Below are 23,157 nucleotides of genomic sequence, written 5' to 3'. Positions count from 1 at the left end.
TATATTCGATTTTTTCTCTTCTGATAAATGAGTTCCATTGTCTGGTTTCTTGGCTTCGAACACATTCACACCTCAAACCCTGATCTCGCTAGAATTTCTTGGTGTGAGTCTAGAAGCTTAAAAATCGAAAGAGTACGTTACAAGAAGACCGTTGGAAGTTACCTTGTTCCACTTTTTTTCTCATGTTCTCCCAAGGTGGCGCGAAAAATCCGTTGACGATTTAAAAATATAGTGCCTAACTTTTTTTCCTTACCCCTTCTCCAAGAGGATTGGCTTTCTATCTCCTTTTACGTATTTCTCCTTACTCTTTGAAAAAAAGTTTCTTTGACGTTAAAAAATAACGGTCCTGCACCTTATCTGGTGAAAAGGGTGCGCCTGGGAAATATCAGAACCTGCTACGACGAATCTATATATTCGATAGAAAAAGGGTAGAAAACAGGGAATCCTGAAAGACAGAATTCACCCCAAAAAGTTGCTCTTCCCTTCCAAACCGAAATGACTTCTCACGGAGACGTAATTTTAGCAAAAAAGGAAAAAGGTAAAAAAAAAGGTAAAAGATGGATAGAAAGTGAAAAAGAAATTACGAGGGGAGAGCATAATTTAGATGCAAATTTGACAAACAGGGGAATCCTGGTACCTGCGTTGATTTTTCGTGGGGATGGATCTTCTCTTTGATAAGGAGTGGGGAGCGCAACTGAAATTTTATCGCGTATCCGCCAATATGGCGGGCTCTTTCGATTCTTTCGAATGTCGGGACTACCTGAACCCGCAGTTTTTTTTTACGGTTTTCAGGGGAATCTGCGTCAGGTAAAAAAGATTTGGGGAGATCAAGGAGAATCTGACAGGGGCGTTGGCCTCGGAATCCTGAGATCTGCCGGATTTTCAAATTTTTTTCTTTTCTAGCCCTCATCGTCGGTAGTCGTTTCGTTCTCTACCTGCCGACGATATTCCAGCTTTTTTCTACCCAGAATGTCCCAAGGATGGGAAACTTCGGATGGTCATACGAAAATGCTAAGCGACTTTTTTCGGATCACTGACCCTACTTAGTTGCAACTTTCCCACAGTGCAATGTTTTTTTTTTGTTTTTTTTTCTTCCTGCATTTTAGGACTTTAGGAATGGGATTTGGAAAGTGAATGCCAAATTAGTATAGTGCTCATATTTAAACTGCAGATTTCAAAAGATTGCTGTAAAATAAATATTTATTTTAGTTAAATTATAGTCGAAAAGCAATTTTCATTTGCTGTTGATTCGTCTTTCAGTTGAAAGTTTTCATATTTTAAACGGTGTGGAAAATTCAGTAATACTCCGTGCCTATTTTATATCTTAAATGTTTAAGATGTAATTTAAACTTTTTACAAAGCTGTTTCCAATCATTATGATTATGAAAATTATATATTTCTAAATTATAATACATTACATTTATTGGAATAATCTTGAACTATTTTAATAGGTGTAAATCCTTTTGACTTTTTATTCGAATTATTCGGTTTCTGTCATTGTATATTATATTCATTTTTTTATTCTTTCTTAATATTGAAGACTTAGAAATCATGATTTCACTTATATATAAATGAAATTTTTTAAATTTGCAATCTCATTTTCTGCTACAAATAATTTTTTATTTAATCACATATTTTAATTAAAGAGTTCCAAATTTAAAAGAAATTTCCGTATAATAAAAATTAAACTCTTAACCGATTTCAGGATTGTTTAATAATAATTTCTAAACTTAGATGCTTTTCAATTAGACACTTTTAATTGTAAAGCTTCAAGATTTGTTTCAAATTGTCTATATATTTAAATGATCAAAGCTAAATATATTCCGATTGGCGATAAATATAAATCATTAAGTTTTCGCAAAAAAATATTTAGGATTAAATATTAAATGCTTTATTCAAATTCAACACTTTAAACTATCAGAACATGAGTGAAATTTTACAGGTAAATAAAAACTAATTTTCTACGATAGGTTTTCAAATATAAATTTTTGCTATAAAATTATAGAAGCATGAACTCAAGATGACTTAAGAACTTTACATTAAAGATTTGAAGACATTAATAAACATTTTTTTCTAAGTCGGATGTTAGAAGACATAAATAGTTTTATCCAGTTTTTCAACTCGTCAATTTTAAACTACTTTTTGTTACAAAATCACGAAAATACATTGAGGACTTATCCGGGCCTCTTAAATATGTGCCATTTGACCTTCTAAAATTAAAAAAAAATGCACTGGAATAAAAGAAATTAACGTGCAAAATTTACTTACAATTAAAGAATCATGCGGCCATAATTTGCTATATTTCATGGAGCTGAAAATATTTCTTTTGTTAAATTTTCTGGTTTTGTTTTAACGGAAAAGCCAAAAGAACCTTATCCAGGTTCACGGCGAAAATAATAAAAAAGTGGGAATTTTTCACGAAAATATTCAGAAAATTCCCTTAAATTCAGCAAGTATTCCAAAATATTTGTTAGGAATCTTCCTAAAATATAGCGGGTTTTCCCATTTTTTGAGAAATCCCTGAGGCCTAACATATTTCGGAGACAGTTTCCAACTTGTATGGAATATTCCATGCCAAAAATAAGACATTTTTCCGTAAATATTTAGAAAAAGTTCCTTTACGTGAAGCAAATATTCCACTCGTTTATAGAGGAATTCTGCCGGAAATAATGGGTAGAAGTTTCCTCAATTATAGGAAATATTCCACACCAATATTTGGAAATTTCTCCACAATAATTCGGGAAATTTTTCCTAATTTCAGGGAATATTCCGCATTATTATTGGGATATTTTCCCAACAATAATATTTAGTAAAAGTTTTCCAAATGTTGGGAATTATTCCACACCAATATTGATGAATTTTGCCCAAAATATCAAGAGCCAAATTTGCAAACTTTGATCCAATTTGCTTTGCCACAATTGTGCGGAAAATTATTGCTCAAAAAGTTTGGTTAGTGATGTTATTATCATGTCTTCCTTTTATATCCTTACGAAAAAAACCATTGGCTATTAGTACTGAAATTTGTTATTTAAAAAATAATCGAAATTTCACCCCCAAAAAGTCTCTCCCCCTCCCAAAGAATCAAAATACATTTCCTTACCCTTTCAGATAAAACGCGCGTCGTAAATCCAGCTGCAAAAAGGGTCTTTGGTCGCGGTGTATCGAAATAATTAGAATTAAAAACCGTTATGCGCGACTGCTTTACACGTGCAGTTTTGGCGAACACATGCAACCAACAAAACGATCCGTAAGCGTAAACCATAAGCTCGTTTTCTCAATCGATAAATCGGTTCCAATGACTATTATGTATGGAATCGCAGACCGAAGGTCACATTAAACTTTCAAAAATCAGGAGAGAGTGAGAGAGAGGGAGTGAGAAAGGGGTCTTTATAATAAAAGGGGTGGCGAGGGAGGCCGTCATAAGATACGATGATGGATGCCCGAAGGGTTGATTTGCAAGGTAGGGGGGCCGCACCAAAGAGCAAAGGGTTTTCTCCCCCATCCAATGGAGGCAGCGGCCCGACGGAGAGCGGCCAATAGCTGGCCTCTTCCTTCCTGCGTTGGTGGGGGTAGTTTGCCCTTAGGGCCGCTGAAGCGTTGCATCACTCTGACATTCACTCCGTGTCGGCCTCTCCGTCAGGATTCAAAGAGAGCGGCAAGTGCTCCGGACATTTTCATTCCTTTACTTACCGCCGCGGTAGGGGTAATCAAATTTAAATCATCATGAATATTCATTGATTGAATATTTTTCAATAAATTTTACTAATCAAGTATTCATTTATTAGAAGTTATTAACTATTTTTTAAGATCAGTTTTCATCGTGATTCGAAACACTGGGGACTTGGTTTAGTGAAAAGTTAAAAAATGTTTCGAAGTTTGAAGAACTGACAGTGACTTCTAGTGAGTGAGAGAAATTAGATTAGATATTTTGTGAAAGTGATCAGAGTTTTTTTCTCTTGGAGAGGAAAAGACGATTTCGGATTTTCATGCTGGATTTAACAAGTATCAATGTGAGGGTGAATAGTGAGAGATCGGTGTGTAGTGACTCGAAAATGGTATTTTTGGAAGACCCCAGAATGATTTTTACTGATATGAGACTTCATGCTACGAGCACCCCTACTACCACCCCTACCCGATATCATCATCATCACCACCATCGGAAATATAGAGCGCAAAACAACAATGACTGTAGGATTTATTTTTGTTTTATATATTTTTCAAATTATTGGCTTTATTTAATAATCCTAAACAGTTTTTAAATTTCCAGTTTCTTAACAATTTATCAATCCAAAAATTTAAATTTAAAAACGCTTAAAAATATTTAAGAACTGGTTGATTTCACATTTTAATAATCTCTAATATTTAAGTTTGATCCGCGTAAAAATTTAGATCGTTCATTTCCGATCACTTGGAATTTAAAAACGTTTATTAATTGCATTAACAAGTTTCACTTTTATTTAAAATTGTTCACAATATCAAACATTTTTATATTAAAATTTCTTTAGTCTTCTGTGGTTTGAATTTGAAAGTACTAAAGCGACTATTTGAATTGATCGATTGTGAAGGTTTTAGTTTTTGAGATAAAATTAAAATATCTGAACTTTTAAAAGTATCCACTATTAAATTTCCTTTGCTACTCGGCCAGCTGTTTATGATTAACGAATATCTCGAAAACTTAATTCACAGAGGCAGCGCCAAATTTTTTTCCGCTTATTTTTGAATTACGTGAAGAAATTATACTCCAAATATTCTAACCGAATAAGGATTCGTACATTTCACTTAGTTTGCATACCATTCATGTGTAATTTTTTATTCTTTTAAACACATAATTGACTCTGAAAAAAGTTCTAGCCGTACTCAATAGAAAATAATACATACTAAACTATGTCTAACAAGATTTCTATGTAGTTGAGTGATAATATTTTATAAACCCTGTTTTTCAAAACCAAGCATATGTACAAATGTTTTACAATGATTTAGACACAAAATCGCTTTTGCAACTTTCGCTTTCTCTCCAAGATAATTAAATTTACTAAGAAAGTAGATAAAAATTACTCATAAAACTTCTGAAGAAACTAGTACCTTATGTGATAAGAAAAACTTTTTGATTTAGGAATAACTGCTAGTAAAAAAAAAAACAGTTTTTTCCCTGCGAAATGTTAAAATTATTCTTTTTCTTTGTTACAGATGCCGATTTGCATGGGGATGTTGATGGTCCTGAGCTTAGTGGTGATGACAGGAGCATCGCTAGTGATGTTCAGGATGGACACGAACCGCATTTGGATCATGATTCCATGGACTCTGATAGGGGGGCCCTCAATCTGGTTAGTAAAAATATAACTTACAATTATTCATATGATGAAAAAATTTTTTTAATGTAAAGCAAACTCCTAAATAAGTTTTTTAAACTATTGAACCTCGTCCTTGACCCTTCTGTAATTATTAAATTATTTTTTACTCGAACTTCAATTTAAAGTTTATATACGCGCAGTTCGTGCGAAGGCAAAATACGTATAAAATGATTAACTTCCGCGCATGCAAAATTTATCACGAATGGGATAATTAATTCTCGCGGAGAGAAACGTTCGTGCGAGCCACTCTAGGGTTAATCCTAAACATGTCAAGCAACCATGCAAGCTGCAGGTGCTTCAAGTTCACAAATTGCTAGTTTGGAGATAATTGACTTCTTAAAATGAACGGAAAACTTGCAGTCTCACTTTATTCAATAAAAAGAAAGAAATGATGGAATAATAACCAGCAGAGAAATATTAAAGTATAAGGTTATTTCCGAAGAATTAATTGTCTGTAGAAATGTATAGAAAAATAGTGATACTGATTTTTTTAAAGCTCCTCAGCAATAGAAGTTTATCTTCTAGATCACTCATTGTTTGAAGATTTCCGCTACAGGTGTTTCAGAGTTATAAACCCTAGTAACTAATTAGTGTCCAACAAGTGATGACGATCCTTTTCTAAGGGCTGATTAGCATGGCTTGAGGTTTTGGCGCATAGTTAAATGGTTGAGTTTTCTTTTTATCTCTATTGTTTCTCTTTCATTAGCATTTAAATGGCCACATTAATTAAACCTACAAAAATACACCCTATAGTTACTTTCAATGTGATTGTATTAAACATTCGTCTGCGACATGAATTTTTTAATTATTTTTTCAATCTCCACATTTCGCAAATCCCCACGGGATACAAACATGGTTCAAACAAGATGAGGACTCGCTACCAGTCCTCCTAAAGAAACATCCATCCAGATCGAAAAGTCCGGCACATCCTATTTCAACTTCTTGCCTTCGCCCTCGAGTGGCATAAAAAGTGCACGAGTTCAATATTTGGGAAATAAATAAAAGCGACTAGTTAGTTAGGGGTGGCTCAAAAGGTTTTATAAAACACAAAAGCTTATACGATGGACCAGGAGTGACCAATATCCTGAACTGGCCGAGTGTAAACACTGCTTTCTTCGGCAGCGTTTACTTTACGATATTAGGGAGGGTCTTCCGATTTCCGAGCCTTTCCACGCGATGCGAATCCTCATCCACTAAAAGTTAAAGAGTCACTCTAAAAAATGTTCTCAAATAATATTATACAAATACTTAATAGAAATGCCTAAATAATAAATGAATACAAAAATGTTGCAGGTTACGGATGTTTCTCATAGGAACAGCAGCAGCGGTACCAGTGGTAGCGCATCCTCACCCAGTTCTGGGGTGAGTAGTCAGCTGACTGGAAGTCATGCAGGCAACACCGGAAATTCGCAAGCAGCTTTAGCGGCCCAACTCGTTGGCCAGCAACTCCTCATGCATGGATCTCTGGGTGCCTTGAGTCCCCAGGAAATCCAAGCGTTGGCTTCGACTCTCCAACAGCAACAACAATCTCTGCAACAGCAACTTCAGCAGTTCGCAATGTTCCAACAAGCAAATCCGGCAGCGGCTGCGGGACAACTTCCTGCACAGGCGCAATTCTTCCTTCAGAATCAGGTTCGTAATGGCCTCCCTCAAACTCTTACCATCTTTCCTAGACTTGAAATCTCCCAAGCGGAAGTTCTCGAGGGCGGACTTTGGATCCATTCTTCCCGCTCAGCTACTTTAAGAAATGAGATTTTCGCTTGAAGATGCATCTTCAACAGTGTTTTTCGCTCAGAACAACGTATCTGATCGTCCTTTTGATATCAGATTATTCCCCTTTGAAGAAGTGTTGAGTTCACTTTCAGGGACATCTTTAGCTTGAACGAAACAATTCTGAATATACTATGAATCTACCAACGAATGCCACCTGAAATCCGCCCCATCAGTTTCTTCTTAAAGCTTTTCTTAAAGAACCCTTGATAACACGGAGAAAAATATACCTTTTCTATATCCAAAAACGATTTAACTTCATTTGCGCCTTTGAAATGCATCCAAAGGTCTTCATTTGAAAAATGATAATTTGTACATCCATCAGAGATTTTATTATCGCACTCTTCTTGGAATGATTCATTGAGAGGATCCTCTTTTTGCCTAAGAAAATCATATTCTTCTGAAAAAACGCCCGATTGTGTACACCCGATACATATATCCTATCGACAGGCACGCTGGCATAATGCGGAGATCCGTGGATTGAATAGGTTTGGTTACATTTACGAAGCGATGAATGGCGCGCATGTATGGACAGAGCAAAGGCAAATGCAATAGGGGAAGAAGTAACAAAACGACTTTGCGTCTAGCAGATTTAATGGGAGCCCTCCTTCGCCCTGGGGCCCTGCGCATCTTTTCAAAGGTATGGTATTCCGATGCGATTCGTTAAGGGAAACCTATGGCACCTTGCCGCGGGCTCCCTTTGTTACCTAACACGTGGCTAGGGTGAAGAGTTTTTTTCATATATTTCTTTCTTCCTCAAGATTCTCGCTTGTGCCGCCTGTCTTGAATTTTCGAAGAGACACACGACCTCCTCAAGATTTCAACCCTTTTCATCAACACGCGCTCAACCTGTTTCAGGAAGTTCGATAATATTCTCTACTACGGGGCGTCTTCCGGTTTAGAATTTCTTTTTACACGGCCGATCTTTTGTGGGTGGATCTTTATCGATAAGTCTTGCATCATTCGATTAGGAATTTCATCTTAAATAATAGTAAACATGTATTTTGATACCTACCGATAATTTTTTTATCTTAAATATAAATTACAAATTGTAACTAACACCCTGAAAATAAAATTTTCCCGAAGAGGCGCCTCTTCTCAAGAATGGATTACTTCAGATAAATTAATCACTGTATCTCGTGATAATTTGATGAAAAGGCAAATGTGTGAAATGAATCGGCATTCGATTTACCTGTGAAAGCGTGTCGACACAATAAGGACCTTGCCATTAGCAAACACGCGACCATTGGAAGACGACAACCCTTTTTTCGGCTAAGGCATATGCAAGGGACCTTATTATTCACGCAATAACCTGTCGCCGAACCCTGCGCGTGGCTAAATGTAAAGCACTTGAATGGAGCGTCTACATAAATAAGCATAAAGTATGTTGGTACGGTGACACGCGACCTGACCAAGATCAGAAACCCTTTACGAAAAGGGTGCCTGCAGGAGTCAGAACCCCAACTCACTCTCGTATTCGAACGCATGTTTAAGAAAGGGTGAAGAGAATCGATCAGACCTCTTGCCTAGCTAATCCCTGCTCACCTGCTAGAATTGTGGCACATGAGAATGTTTCAATTAGAATTATCAGTTTCGAAGTGATCTGTATTTTTGATCTTACATCCACTATTTCCTACACAATCTCCCAATTCCAAAAATTACATGCTACAAAATGTTGGAATTTGTTTATTAAATGTTGAATTCTTGCAGGGGCTGTTGCAGAGCGGTGGCTACCCCCAGAGACCAAGTCATCCGCGCTCACAGTCCATGCAGGTACAAATTTCCCTACAGGGCCTTTAGATTGCTTTTTAAACTATATGCAATTCCCTCCCTAAGTAGAATAAACACGAGCATGAAAAAAGGTGCATTTGTGTTTCTTAGATTAGTTCACCCAGCCTGAGATACCAGATTTCATTTCCTGCATATGCTCTAATACCCTAAAAGTGATTTGAAAAAAATGAGGATCATCCCTCTAATGATGTATTTCTTCGCAGGTACAACAGGCGGTTGCACAAGCGGCACAGCAGCTGCAGGCACTACAGAAGCAACAGGCTCTTCAGGGTGGAGGTGGACTTGTAGGGAGGAGTTTAGCTCAACAGAGGTCGCCACCACCTCCAGGAACACCGCCAGCTGTAAAGCCACCCCCTACGAGACTGGAACCTTCGCCTGAGGAAACAACAGACCTGGAAGAACTCGAACAGTTTGCTAAAACGTTTAAGCAGCGGAGAATTAAATTGGGATTCACCCAAGGCGATGTCGGTCTTGCGATGGGAAAACTCTATGGAAATGACTTCTCGCAGACGACAATATCGAGGTGGGTTTAAATTTTCTTTTTCCCTAAATTTTATTTTCATAAAAAAAAGTTTTCTGACAATAAATTTGTCTTCCAGGTTCGAGGCCTTAAACCTTTCCTTTAAAAACATGTGCAAACTAAAGCCTCTTCTCCAGAAGTGGTTGGAAGATGCGGATAATTCCCTGAACAACCCAAACTCCTTATCGAATCCGATGACGACGCCTGAAGCAATTGGAAGACGGCGGAAGAAGAGAACTTCGATAGAAACAAGTGTTCGGTTAGCATTAGAGAAGGCCTTTGGTCAAAATCCAAAACCAACTTCTGAGGAAATCACCATGTTGGCTGATAGTCTTGCAATGGAGAAGGAAGTTGTCAGAGTCTGGTTTTGCAATAGGTCAGTTGGTGATGATTTCAGAATCTGTTTTAGGAGATGAGGACTTAATAAACTGTTTTAGAATTTCCTAACAATTTGTTTGTCTTGCAGGCGGCAGAAGGAGAAGAGGATCAATCCACCGTCGACAATGGGTAGTCCGACGATGACATCGCCATCTCCATCTGTATTTGCATCCCTAGCAAGTAGTATGTCCGGGAGTCCACTAGCCCTGACGACGCATTCTTCCGGAATGGGTCACTCGCATCCCCATCCAGGGTCCCTTGGTTCACCTATGCCCCTGGCTTTGGTGGCTTCTGCTGGTGGCAACTACCATCCTCTAACCGGAAAGTCTCACGAGTGACACAAGCCAGCGACCCAACAAGGGGACGCTCTTTATCATCACCATCATCAGCATCACCATCATCAGCGACGATTGTGCAATCTCCCAGAGTTCTACCACTAATCCTGGTTCCGGAAAAAGTGTAGGGTGTGATTGGCGTTGAGAATATTCTAACACTGAGTCAACTTTTTCTGTTCTCACTGGTAGGAAAATTAGGCATTCGATTCAGTGAATTTAGAGAGAGGAACATTCTCTCCTGGCGAAAGTAAGTACCAAAATCAGCCGAGGGATTGGTCAGTGAAAAAAGTGTAAAACATTGAAGTTGCAGATTTCCGAGTTTTTAAGTTTTGTGACGTAATTCTGTTGTTTTCACGAGTTTTGACCGGATTTTGGCAAGAGTGTGAAGAACTATGTACATAGGTAGTAAAGTTTTATTGTTGTAAATGTCATTTCTGTCGAAGGGAGAATTTTTAAAAGGTCCAAAGAAGATCGTCTTCTGTAGAACGATGTCGTCGAACTTTGGCAACGACGATGTTCCGCTTTTTATTCCTTCTTCTCGGCTTTGTCTCGAGAAGAGACGACCAAGTATCATACCATGTCACAGAGTTTTTATAGGACAATCGCTTATCGTTGTATGAAGACGACTTTTTAACTACAGCATCTGGCGGTAGGAAAGAGGAATGATACAGGAATGTTGGAACTCTTTTGGATTTGTTTGATGTTTCATCTGTAAGGTATTACGGTCAAAATTACCTATCAGTATTACGTACTACTCCCCAAATAATCCTAGCAAAAGTAACACGCAATTTAATATTATTAAGTGTACCCAATAACGTAAGAAATTTCCAGACCCAGAAAAAAGTTTTGTGGAATTAAAGACATTCTAATATTGCTATAAGGTCAAAGACACATTTGTTTCATTAAAACAATTTTTTTTTCAAATTTTATTTAAAGGAATATTTCGTTAATTTCAATTTTTAATTTTCCCTTTATATTTCTTTGAATGAAATAAGCGTTTCGGTTGAGAAAATAGAATAAGTTAGTTGAAAAATTAAAATACATTTCCTTTGAATCCAATATTGAATTATAAATAAATTGGCCTCCTCATAAACCAAATAATTCAATTTATTCTCCCGGTAAGAAGGCTTGCATTAAAAAGTATTAAAAAATTGCACGCATCCAATGGTAACGCGTGAAATATTGAAAACTTCTGGATCCCAATTTTGTCCTCCCGTGAAACTGGTGAAAATTTTTTTTTACTTTTTTATCATGATTTTATATTTTTGTAATTAATAATATTTGAACAAAGCGAAATTTTACGATAAAGAGATATATTCTGCTATACAATCCTGCTATATTTTTCAAATTTCATGGTTTTGGAGCGCGATCTAATGCTTCTAATGAAAATTGATTTTTTAATTTAGTAGAGGTTACGTCTGGCAGCTCTGCTTGGCTTAGAAAGGGATTGAAATCTGATTACTTTCGCCGCCTGCTGAGAATTAAAACAGCGAAGGACAGAAAAGGCATTCTTAGGGATTGAACATTTTTAATGCCTTTTAATGCAAGGCTGCTTACCGGGCTATTTGTATACATAAGGGGGAAAGTTTATATTAATATTGGTTGCCTGTAAATAAAATGTTTTCTTTCCTAATTTAAAATTTCTCGCAAAAGTTTAAGGTAAAAAGATAAATTGTGAAAAAAATTGTGCACAGAAGTAATAAAAATTTACATAAAAGTGGGGTTAGGTTGTGCAGTATAAAAGTAAATATACTCACGCTAAAAAAAAGTTTTTATGCTTTCTGCAAATCTCCACGATGCAAGGATGTCGCACACTTCTTTTTCACACATTTTCACAATTTAAATGATTACCAAGAGCCATACTCCTCCACGTTTTCAAAAAAATTTGACAACGCATTTCCGCGTAAAAAATTTCTATCCGAAAGACGCGTCAACTTATTGGTAGTGTTTAAACTGTGATACCCCACCTGGTGACAAAAATCCGAAGTAGAAAGAATAGGTACGATTTTAAAGATGCATTTTAATTTGTGCATAAAAGTGTTTTAACAATTTTTTGTGGAGTTTAAAGTATTTATCGGATAACAAAAATAAGTCTTTAGCAGAAACAAAGAGTTTTAGATGGAATTTACATATTATATAGTGAAAAAACACATTTTTCTACAGAAATATTTTCCTACAAAAAAAATTATTGTTCTATTTATTTCAATTTTTGAACGACTATAAAGACTTATTTTAAAGCAAAAATTAAATCAAAGTAAATTTTTATCAATTCATACATGCAATATTTACTATTTAAAAATTTGATCTAAAAGATAGGTTAGTATTCGCATTTAAATTCTAATCGTCTATTTTTCGTATTTGTTGCATAACCTGGATAAAATTCGTCGCTCGATAGATTAATTAAAGTTTATTTAAGCTTACAATGCATTGAAACTTACACAAAACAGTAAAATAATTATTTAAAAAAACAATCTATTTGACAAAAAGGTGTTTTTTCACTGTATAATATGGAAATTCTATCTAAAACTACTTGCTTTTGATAAAGATTTTTTTTAGTATTGAATCATTGTTTTATACTTCAAAAAACAATTGTAAAAACACTCTTAAGAAAAAATTTTAATACGACTTCAAAATGTTACCTACTCTCTCTAGTTCAAGTTTTCGACACCAGGTGGCGAAATGGTATACCACCATTCCCGTTGTAGTTCAAACTTTTGTTCTGCGCAATCGCGTGACGCTTTAATAATGTGGAATAAAAAAATCTTTCTTTGATTCAAATAAGTAATTTTTTTATCTAAAATTATTAACTCTCAATAAATTAGTTATTGCATTGTTGCTAGTAAATTTTTTAAATCACTCGATTTTTTTTTTAAATTAAACAAATAAATACTCTTTAAATATAAAAATATTCGTATTTTAAATCAAAAGAACGTTGTTTTTTTAATTTAATAAGAATTTTTTCTGGGTCTGCAGACATAAAGACTTTGTGACAATTTCGAAGAACTATTATTCTGAGTTTTGGATTAACTCTTTTGTTTCCAGAGTTTTTTTTGTTTGATGAATAATTTTGTCTGATAAGTTATGAATGGGGACGAAAGAGTTGATAAGTTGGAGAAAAACACTGAAAAATAGTAGTTTTAATTATGGAAAGAGAAATTCATTTTGTTTAGGCCAGAGTGATAGGCAGGGTTGTGTATATTCAGAGGCTAGCAACGAACTCTTTTTCGACACGACTGTGTAAATAAATTTAGTACGCCTCTCACGAAATCTTACATATCTGTGTCATAAAATTGTAAATATTTTTTCCAGTGTAAAGGAAGAGTGTTTCCTGCAAAATATAGTGCGATCGGTGATCATAGTGTGCATTGCAAAAGTTGAAAAAAATTATTACAATGTTTTTCATTCGCCATGATTATCAAACTAAAAAATAAACCAAATTTGACTTGTACAGACGAGAATTACGAAACGATTCTTCTTGATTTTTGTTTGCGAATGAAAAATAATGTGTTCATCATTCCTGATGTGAAAAATTTCCTAGAAATTGTTCATACATCTAGTCTGAAGAAGGCTATGATCATGCAAGAGTACACTGAGCAGGACATAAATGTATTTATAAATATCTATACATAGCGAATATATCATATAGTGATAAGCACGCGAATCGTATGTACGTATAAATAAATAAAAATGCATATATATAAATATACCAGAGTGAGGAAGTGGAATGTAAATAGTAGGAAAGATAGGGAATCGACTTTTCCGTCGATTGACTCGCATCGAGGATAACGATGCATATATCGATGATTATCATTGTCATCGATAATGTACATTTTTGTGAGATTTTTCTAACTATATAAACAACTTGACGCGTGTACAATTATTAGAGGCGTATTATTCGCGGTCTATTGTTGTATTGGACGGTTCTTCTTTCAGCATCGAATTCCAGAGACGTGGACCAAGCTGTAGTAAAACCCGTATTTAAAAATCATAAAGTTCCTAAACGAAGCACCCATTTCGGTGCGATTTGTGCGTGTTTTGAAAATCGATAAAAAAATCAAAGTACGTACAAAAATATGGAGAGGGACTTTGGAGCACTTAAATTATCGACGACGTTACCGATTTTGGCAATCATTTGAAATCCGAAAACGGACACGTCCAACGGATAATTTTGCTTGATTGAGCCAAGTTTTGTAGATATTGAAAAAATGTGTAGAATCGAGAAATCACCCTCGCGTCCCTCTTTCATCTTTTGTTCTTCGTGTAATACACGGCGTGCATAGACACATTATCATAGCAATTATTATATTATATTATTATTAATATTATTTCATTATATTTTAACTTTTATTATTTGAAAATAAAATGCCACGGAGATTTCAGTTGGATCATTAATTTTGCTTAGTCTTTTATTTTTGTCCTTTCCTTCCTTTCCCTTTTTTTTATTTTTTCTCACTCCTTTCATTGTTATGTTTAGAGATTTTTTGTTATTTAGTAGCGAAGTTTTGTTGAGTCGTGTAAAATTAAACTTCCGCATCGAATAAGGGCGCATAAACTTATTTCGCCGAAAGTGGGAAGGCCCCTGGAAGCTTTCAAAAAAATTTTCCAATTTTAATTTCTAAAGACTATTTCCAGATGGAGAATTTCATTGCGCATATTTTTTCCCAGGCAAAAACTTGTAGCTTTTTTAGCTTTCTAATTGAAGCCAAAAAGCTGGCTGTTCTGAAAAAATCAATTTTTATTCCTTTTTCACTTCCGCTTGTGCTCAGTCAGTCAGGGAATGTAGTTCGAAATGTTATTCAAATAATAGAGCAAAAGGAATAAAAAAATTTATTGAAAAAAAATTGTTGTTAATTGTTTTCTGATGCGCTGCGCTTATCGGGCTTCACTAACTTCCAGCGTTTCGTTTATCAAGCGAATTTTGAGCAACAAAAAACTTCCAGTGATAAAGTTATTAACAACAGTACAATGAAGTTTTCTGGAAAATGTTAACCCAATCGAATGGATATTCAAAAAAATATTAACGTCTCAAGTCGATAGCGACTAGGCGACTCGCGCGCGGGCTGTAGCGAGAGTGTCGGATCCGATTTATAATACATATCCCCGGCGCCAAAAACAAAAACTAATCAAGTAATCAGGTAGTATGAAAGTATTATGCGTAACTCAATAATAGTGCATAATATAAACTAATTTATTCATTTAATATTATGTCAAGCACTATTAATACAGTAGAACGTCGATCATCCGAACTATTATGTGGACCGGCCCAAACTTGGCTACTCGAGAAACTCGGCTAAAACGGAATTTTAAATAGAAAGGAAGTCTCAGTATAAGAAACTGAAAGTATACTTAAATGAATATTCAATTTGTACAATTACATGATTTGAAAAGTCTCATAAATAGTTTATATTACATATGCCAAGATGTATCTTTATTTAAGAGCGATCCACACAGTTCTTAACGTAGAGAGTATTTATAATTTTAATCAATCAGAGCAGATGTTTAGGAACATCTGCTCTGGTTCGTTAAGAAAAGTTCATATGCATGAATAATGCATAAGGCTCGAATAACATGGACTACTATTGCACTATAGCACAGATAAGACGGTTCAAATATTTTTCTTTTAACCTCGGATAATCGCGAACTCGGATAAAGCGAGCTCGGATAAGCGAAATTCTACTGTATTTTTTCAAAAAATATGAACGCTCTATTGAAAACGAAATGAAAAAATGTACTTTCTCGATCTTCAACTTTTTTCAATTCCACGAATTGGAAGCATTGAAAAATTCGCGGAATTAAGAATCCGTTCAATCTCAACTATTAGATGTTTTGTTATACTTTTGTACAGTTTGCCTCAAAAATAGAACTATATTTATTGTACATAAAATTAAATGCATACATTATTTTACATTATGCACTATTATTTATTTATGCATAATACTTTGATATTATCTGCTTATTTGATTATTTTTTTATTTTTGTCGCCTAGCCGATATCGAGTTGAGACGTAGATAAGTTTTTGCATACCAATTCGATTGGGATAAAATTTTCCAGAAAACTGCTTTGTACTGTTGTTAACAACTTTTTCGCTAGACGTTCTTTGTTGCATCAAATTCGCTCGATTAACGATTCGCAGGAAGTTAGAGAAGTCCGATAAGCGCCACGCATCAGAAAAAAATTTACAATTATTGTTAACAAATTTTTTCATTAATTTTGCTCTATAAGTCGAAGGAAATTTCGAACTACATTGCTACAACTTTTTGCCTGCAGGAAAAAAGATGCGCAATGGAATTCTACATCTAGACATAGTATTTAAAAATTAAAATTTGAAATTTTTTGTTAAAGTCTTCAGGGGTTTTATCAGTCCCGGCGAAGTAATTTTATATGCCCTTATTCGAGCCGGCAACTCAATTGTTAGAACGAATTTGATTAAATTTACTAATTTAGGTACATAATCGATGTGATTATTGGATTGTAAATATTGATTACGTTTCCTGGTTGTTTTTTGTGATTTAAATGTTTTTTTATACTCTTCCACCGTCCTGCCATGCCCAAATTGTAAATATCAAATAATCGAGTAGTAAAGTTAAACATTTGACAATGTAATCAGGTGTATGAATTTAGAAATAATGAAAAGAATCGTTATGAGAAAAAAAGAAAAATAAGTTTCGCCAAGAGTCGATTATACCTTGAGTGAAATGAATAATAAAATTATGTCTTTTGAGCGGTTTAGCTTTAGCGAACTTATAAAGATCGATGTAATTCATATTAGAAGACGCGATGCGCGTGTAAGTGGATTTACGTATTTGGAATCCAAAGACGGAGGTGGTTCGGAAAATGAAATTTCCAAACGAAATAAAAGAGCACGATATGCTAGTTCCTACAGTCATACGACAAAGAATGCAAAACTTCCTACATAGAAATGTTTAAATATTTTCTACTAAGAATTACGATGTTAACAAATTAGAAAAAGAAAAATCGCTGATATGCGATTTTAGGGGTAAAAAGGTAAAAGATGGTTTTCTACGCTTTTTGCGCAGAATTTTAATAAGGATAAGGTAAATATGAGTTTTGGACATTTTCCATAAATATTTCGCAAGGACTATGAGATGTGAGTGATAGGATTTTTAAGGAAGGCGAGATGTATAAACAAAACCATATCAATCGCAAAGAGTTAATGTTAACAATTAGGTACACCAATATTATTTAACATTATATAATTAGTATTATATCGTAATTGTATAATAAACTGCGTCATAGATAACATACAAATATCGTCTACTAATATATTTTCCCTACACGAATTTCCATTTATTTTCTTATTATTATAGAGTTCTTAATTAAACAGCTCACCAACAAAGTGGCAATTTTTCAAGAAAGAATAAAAACATGCTGTAAAATCGAAATCACTATTTAAAAGTAAAACTTCAGTTCATACTTTTCATCGTCTTATTCATATACATAAAAAATAATACATTTTAAACATTAATACTCAATTAACTCAAGATTTTTTGATAATAAAATTTAGAAAATTTTATTTTTTTAAATTAAAAACTTTATTTAATAATTGAAATATTTCAACCGAGTGGGAGTGAAAAGTCAAGGTGACACTAACCTAAAATTGTAGTGATCTCGGTTGCAGATTGAAATTAAAAATGAAATTTTCATTTCAATACAAAAAAACATGCTTCCGAGAAATTATGTTTCAGAAAACGCGTAAAGAAAAGATTGAAGAAATTAAGAGAATTCCTAGATAATCGATCAAGAATTTTTACTTTAGGATTTCATATATTTTCAAATTCGGCTTTGTCTATCGATGGAAAATCGAATTTTTAATTTTTCCAAAAAAAGCGACCTATCCGTACCAAAATTTCGGTACACGTACCCATGGCCAATATAAAAACTTGCTCACGAGATATAAGGACGCCGAACAAGAATAAAACTGGTTTTGAAATTGAAGATCGTGACTGACATTCTTTTGCTAAAATTCCGTAGATAATAATCAAATATATTTTTTCATCAGCTAATAATAATTTCAAAAATATTTATGATAAAAGATTGAAAAAAATTACCACTACACGTTAAAATCCTGTTTGCCCTCTAGGTTCATCGAAATTCGGTGAACGTAGATAGCACAAATATTTTCGGTGAGCCCGATTAGATACTTCATAAAATTACAACTCATATAATTTTATTTAAAATAATCTTTTTCAACATTATTTGATTAAAAATGATATTTCGAAAAATCCGTTTGTTACCATGTGCATGTAATAATGTGTAGGTAATAAACCCATTTTTGATAAAAATTGTGATTATCTGGTTTTTAAATTAAAATTTTATTTCAAATTGCAAGTTTCCTTTCAACATTTTGAGTTCATTTATATTAAACATAGTGTATTTAATTTAATTGTTATAAATTATATTTATCTAAGTGAAAAATGGGAATATTGATTTCATGTGAAATGCTTTCTGTATACTAAAAAAAAAGCATAACACTCACAATAAATTAACAATTTCCAAAAATAAATTTATTCCATTAATACATGGACTTGATGTTGGAAAGGAAAAATTATAATTTCCATTAATAATTATGTATCCTCAACCAATATGGAACTATCCGTACAAACATCGTCAACTGAGACCCATTAGCTCAGTTGGTAAGAGCACCGCACTGTGTTACAATAAGCGGAGGACGTGGGTTCAAACCCCACATGGGTCAATTTTTTTACCAATTTTTTTAATATTTACAAAAAATCGATTTTCATTATTTATTTATATTAATTAATTATTAAAGATACTTTAAGGTGTCCCAAAAAAATCAACACTTGAATTAAAGGTAGATAGATCTTATAAATGAATTTCAGTTTATATTAGGGCTATTGTAAGTGCTTTCAGTCTAAAATATTACAAATTATTATACAAAATTCGAATTTTCACATGGTTGTACTTTATATTATTTGATAATGAAAATGCATTTCTACTGCCTACATCTGGCGGTTCCAGCGGTTTCCATCCGAAAATAATAACTGAATTTCGAGAATTGGTGTAATGATTTTTTTGGCTTTTCATTAACAGTTTTTCGCCAACTCAACAATGCTGAGTTCTGAATTTTCAATCTGCATACATTAAAAAATTGCATAATATAAAATTCAAACATGGTAATAAACTGTCAATCCTAACTTACCTATCTCGTATCATTTCCACAGGATTTCACTCTGTCTTACCATATAAAATCGATAAAGTAGATCCTTCAATGCCTGAAGAGTCCTTACTGACTCGATTTTTTGTTCCCGTTTGTTTTGTGACTATCATTGTAAATAATGTTTTATAAAGCGTGAGTAACTTTGTATACTTAAAAAAGAATAATATTTTTTATTATCAACAACTTCTACAGCCCAAATGAAAACAAATGAAATCCCTCTTTACCGACATCACATTTTAAAAAATATAAAACAAAAATAATTATCTGCAAAAGTTGTTTTTCACATTCGTTACCATTTCTCAAAGTTTTATCGAAAAATATTTGTTTTTGTGACAAAAAACGGAGGAAACTAATATGGCTCATAAGGTACGTAACTAATATTTACCAAACGGGCCACGTCAGTATCCTCTTATTGGTTTTTCAAACATTTGGTTTTAACAAAAACAGTTGTTCCCGGACGTTTATTTTTACGTTTATTATTATTCCCCAATGTTCCAGTGAGAAATATTTATTATTGTCGAGAAGAAACGAGGGGATGTGATATGACTCATATGATAGGTAAAAGTAATTGTTACTTACCATAGTATTATTTACTTACCACATGAGATATATCAGTTGCCCCGGTATTTTCTCCAGAAAAATAAATACTTTATGCTGAACTATAACTTTGAGAACTGGTACGGAAGATGAAAGCAACTGTCTAGACAATTTTTTTAAGGGTATGTGACACTTTCCTACTCTACCGACATTTCTTTAGGATCATACCAATCCGACAGGAAATGAGATATTGAACTAATAATTAAATAAAATAAAGAAAAGCGAATAAGAAATGGTCAAGTACTAATACATTTTTACAACACAAAAAGAAAATTTTGAAGTTTTTTTTTGTATTTAAAAAAATGTATTAGTACATAAACGTTCCGTAGTACTTTTTATTTCCAAAAAATTTTACATTCAATATCTCATTTCGTGTGGAAATAGTATGATTCAAAAAAATATCGGTAAGGTAGGAATCGGATAAGTGTCACATGCTTTTAGCTTTTAGCTGTGACACGCTCAAATGTCTATATTACCGACCTCATTTGTTCAGTTCACTGAATATTTTTTTTATTAGAAAATTGAGTAAGCTAAAAAGCGAGGTCGGTAATATAAGTATCCGAAATTCATATAAAATGGAATATCGAGTTGAAACTACAAAAAAATTCTCTTTAAATTAATTTTGGTTCTAATTGTAAAAATGTATTAATACATAAACGTTGCCACCGTGGTATCGACGGGCTATTTTCTTATGAAAAAAACGCTTTTTCTTCATTTTTACTTAAAATTATGAATTGCTTAATAGTATTTTCAGTAAAATAGACATTTTCCAGTCCATCTCACTCAAACCCACACCCCACCCATCCAACCTCTTGGGTACCCCCCCCCCCCTGTACGCCACTGTTTTCTCGTTCCATATTGATATGAAAAATACATGGATATAGGAAACACAGGACTAGGCATGCCATCGTAACTTGGCGAGCGGGATTGAATCCACGGGAGGGGGGAGAATTCCATGAGTGGGGAGAGCCGCCATCTTACGATGTGCCACTTGATTATGCGCACGAGCATTTTCGCCGACAAAATGTGCATTAAAATATAAGCATGTGGGCGCTGCCGTGTTTGTCGCGTGACATCAAAAGATGGCGGACATCCCCCCTTATTGCATCAGCACCGCGATGGCATGCCTACTATCGGCCAGAAAACTATAGGCTTTGAAGTTTAACAACTCAGTCAAAAAAATGCTAGCGCAACAAAAAAACAGTCATATATAATCTGAAAGTGTTCCACGTAAATGAGCTTGAAGACGTTTATGTAAAAAAAATGTTGTGCTTAGTAGACTGAAAAATGTAAAAAAAAAGTAAGGATTTTCGGGAACATTTAAGAACAGTAAAGTTTAGAGCATTATTTCTTACACAAGGGGCGATGGGAAAAATGTGAAAAAATTCATGAATATGAGGAAAACCGTTGTGAACCAGTTGCAGTTGAGAAATTTAAAAAATAATAAAAATAATAAAAATTGTTGCTTAAAAGTACAAAAATGTGCAACTATATTATCTTCAGTTCTAATACAGATATTAAAGCGATTCAAACTGCAAACTGTAATGGATAGGCTCTGTATTTATTTTCAATCACCCGGAAGGATGTGTTCGTGTTATTTTTTGTGAAAAATGCGATATTTTTAAACATTTTTTTTTGTTGGAAAACAAGTGACAGATAGCAGGGAGGGGGCCCTTTTTTGTTTTACTGCCGACCGCTGGTGCCATTCTTCGGCCCCTGGTCCTGAATGCTTGGTCCTTGGATGGCACCTGGCCACTGTTCGAAGAAAGGAACAACGGTCGGCAGTAAAAAAACGCCCCCACCCCTGCTTTAAGTCACTTATTTTCGAATCAAATAAATTTCTAAAAATATCGCGATTTTCACAAAAAATAAGACTATAACATCCTTCCGGATGATTGAAAATAAATACTTTTAAGCAACAATTTTTATTATTTTTTAAATTTCTCAACTGCAACTGGTTCACAACCATTTTCCATTTTCATTTGCAATCCAGCGAGTCACTTTATTTCGCTTCTTTTGAAAGTCGATCCTTTGCTTTCAGTTTTCTTTTTAAACTATACCTTGAATTCAACGAATTTCAAATTAAATTTTTTCAGCTGCATTTAGAGTGAATTATACAAAGGTTTTTTGTTTTATATATAAATTAATTAAAACATTTTATTCGTTTTTCACGACTGTAATTTATAACTCTAAAATGGAATAATTGTAGCTCAAACATGAAAAAGTATAGACTAATTTCATATTTAAAGAGATTCTATCACATATATTGAACTATTAAAACCTCTGACATTTTTTAAGGTCTTTGAAACTCTTTTAAAAACTTTTTTTTAAAGAATTTTTGTTGTGATTTCTTAATAAAAGAATAAGTGTTATTTAGTCTCCAGAACAGCAATTTTTAAAATATGTAAAGCCTTAATAATTTAGATATTTTAAATTTGTAGTCTTCAGAATATATTGAATAATTTCAAATTTAAAGCTATTTAAATATTTCATCTGAATTTTTGAATGGAAAGTGTTCGATAATTTTAGATTGAAAACTCTCAAATTATTTAGTTACAAATTAAAATCATACAACTTCAAGTTTTATTTATTTTTTGATAATTTGCCCCCCCCCACAAAATTTTTTTTTGTAAGAAAAAAACGCCTGATTTTTGTAAAAATTAACAAATATATATTAAAGGTTCACTCAAGGTCATTTTTGTTCAGAAAGCTTGTTCCTGTATACATTAACTCTTATTGTTTCCGATTTCGTTCTGTCACTCAGGGTAATTTTCTGTGAAAAATATTGATTTACAAAGAATATTTGTCAAAAAATAGAATGGATTTCTTCGCCCGAGATGCAAATGTAAATTGTAATATAGTAAAAACAACTGGAAAAATTTAGACGAAAGCCAAATTTCGTAAAGAAAACAAACCTTTGTCGACCTATAAATACTAATTTTATCCCTCGAAAGATTTTTAAAAAATCTCATCGAAGCACTTTTATTGCAAATACTTAATTGAAGAAAAATATTTGTTATAAAAATAAAAATAGTACAATTTTTACATGCAATTCTTAAAATAAAAAAATCTGTGTGTCAAACCACAATCAATCCGACTATTCTTTCAAAAGTTATCCGATATACCAGGTGTATACATATGAAACCGGTATTTTTTCAAGAAAAAAACACATTTATTTCAAGAGAATGATAACAAATATTTTATTCAAAGTATGCG

The 23,157-nt window shown here is 33.6% G+C and overlaps 1 protein-coding gene across 2 annotated transcripts in view; it reads left to right on the top strand.

The window, feature by feature from the left end:
* LOC117178071 (POU domain, class 2, transcription factor 2-like) overlaps positions 1–11,127 on the top strand; it is a 254,301-nt gene extending 243,174 nt beyond the window's left edge. Inside the window, exons 5-10 of one of the 2 annotated variants that reach the window (XM_033369298.1) lie at positions 5,188–5,324; positions 6,645–6,983; positions 8,832–8,894; positions 9,116–9,435; positions 9,512–9,808; positions 9,899–11,127. In XM_033369298.1, the coding sequence (XP_033225189.1) occupies positions 5,188–5,324; positions 6,645–6,983; positions 8,832–8,894; positions 9,116–9,435; positions 9,512–9,808; positions 9,899–10,148 (1,406 nt within the window). In that variant the 3' untranslated portion in view covers positions 10,149–11,127. The remainder of the gene's footprint in view (positions 1–5,187; positions 5,325–6,644; positions 6,984–8,831; positions 8,895–9,115; positions 9,436–9,511; positions 9,809–9,898) is intronic. The other variant, XM_033369299.1, reaches the window with a different exon arrangement.
* Positions 11,128–23,157: the final 12,030 nt, after the last annotated feature.

The sequence above is a fragment of the Belonocnema kinseyi genome, chromosome 8 (genome assembly GCF_010883055.1).
Source record: "Belonocnema kinseyi isolate 2016_QV_RU_SX_M_011 chromosome 8, B_treatae_v1, whole genome shotgun sequence".
Taxonomy (NCBI): Eukaryota; Metazoa; Arthropoda; class Insecta; order Hymenoptera; family Cynipidae; genus Belonocnema; species Belonocnema kinseyi.
This window is presented reverse-complemented; position numbering and strand designations above follow the sequence as displayed.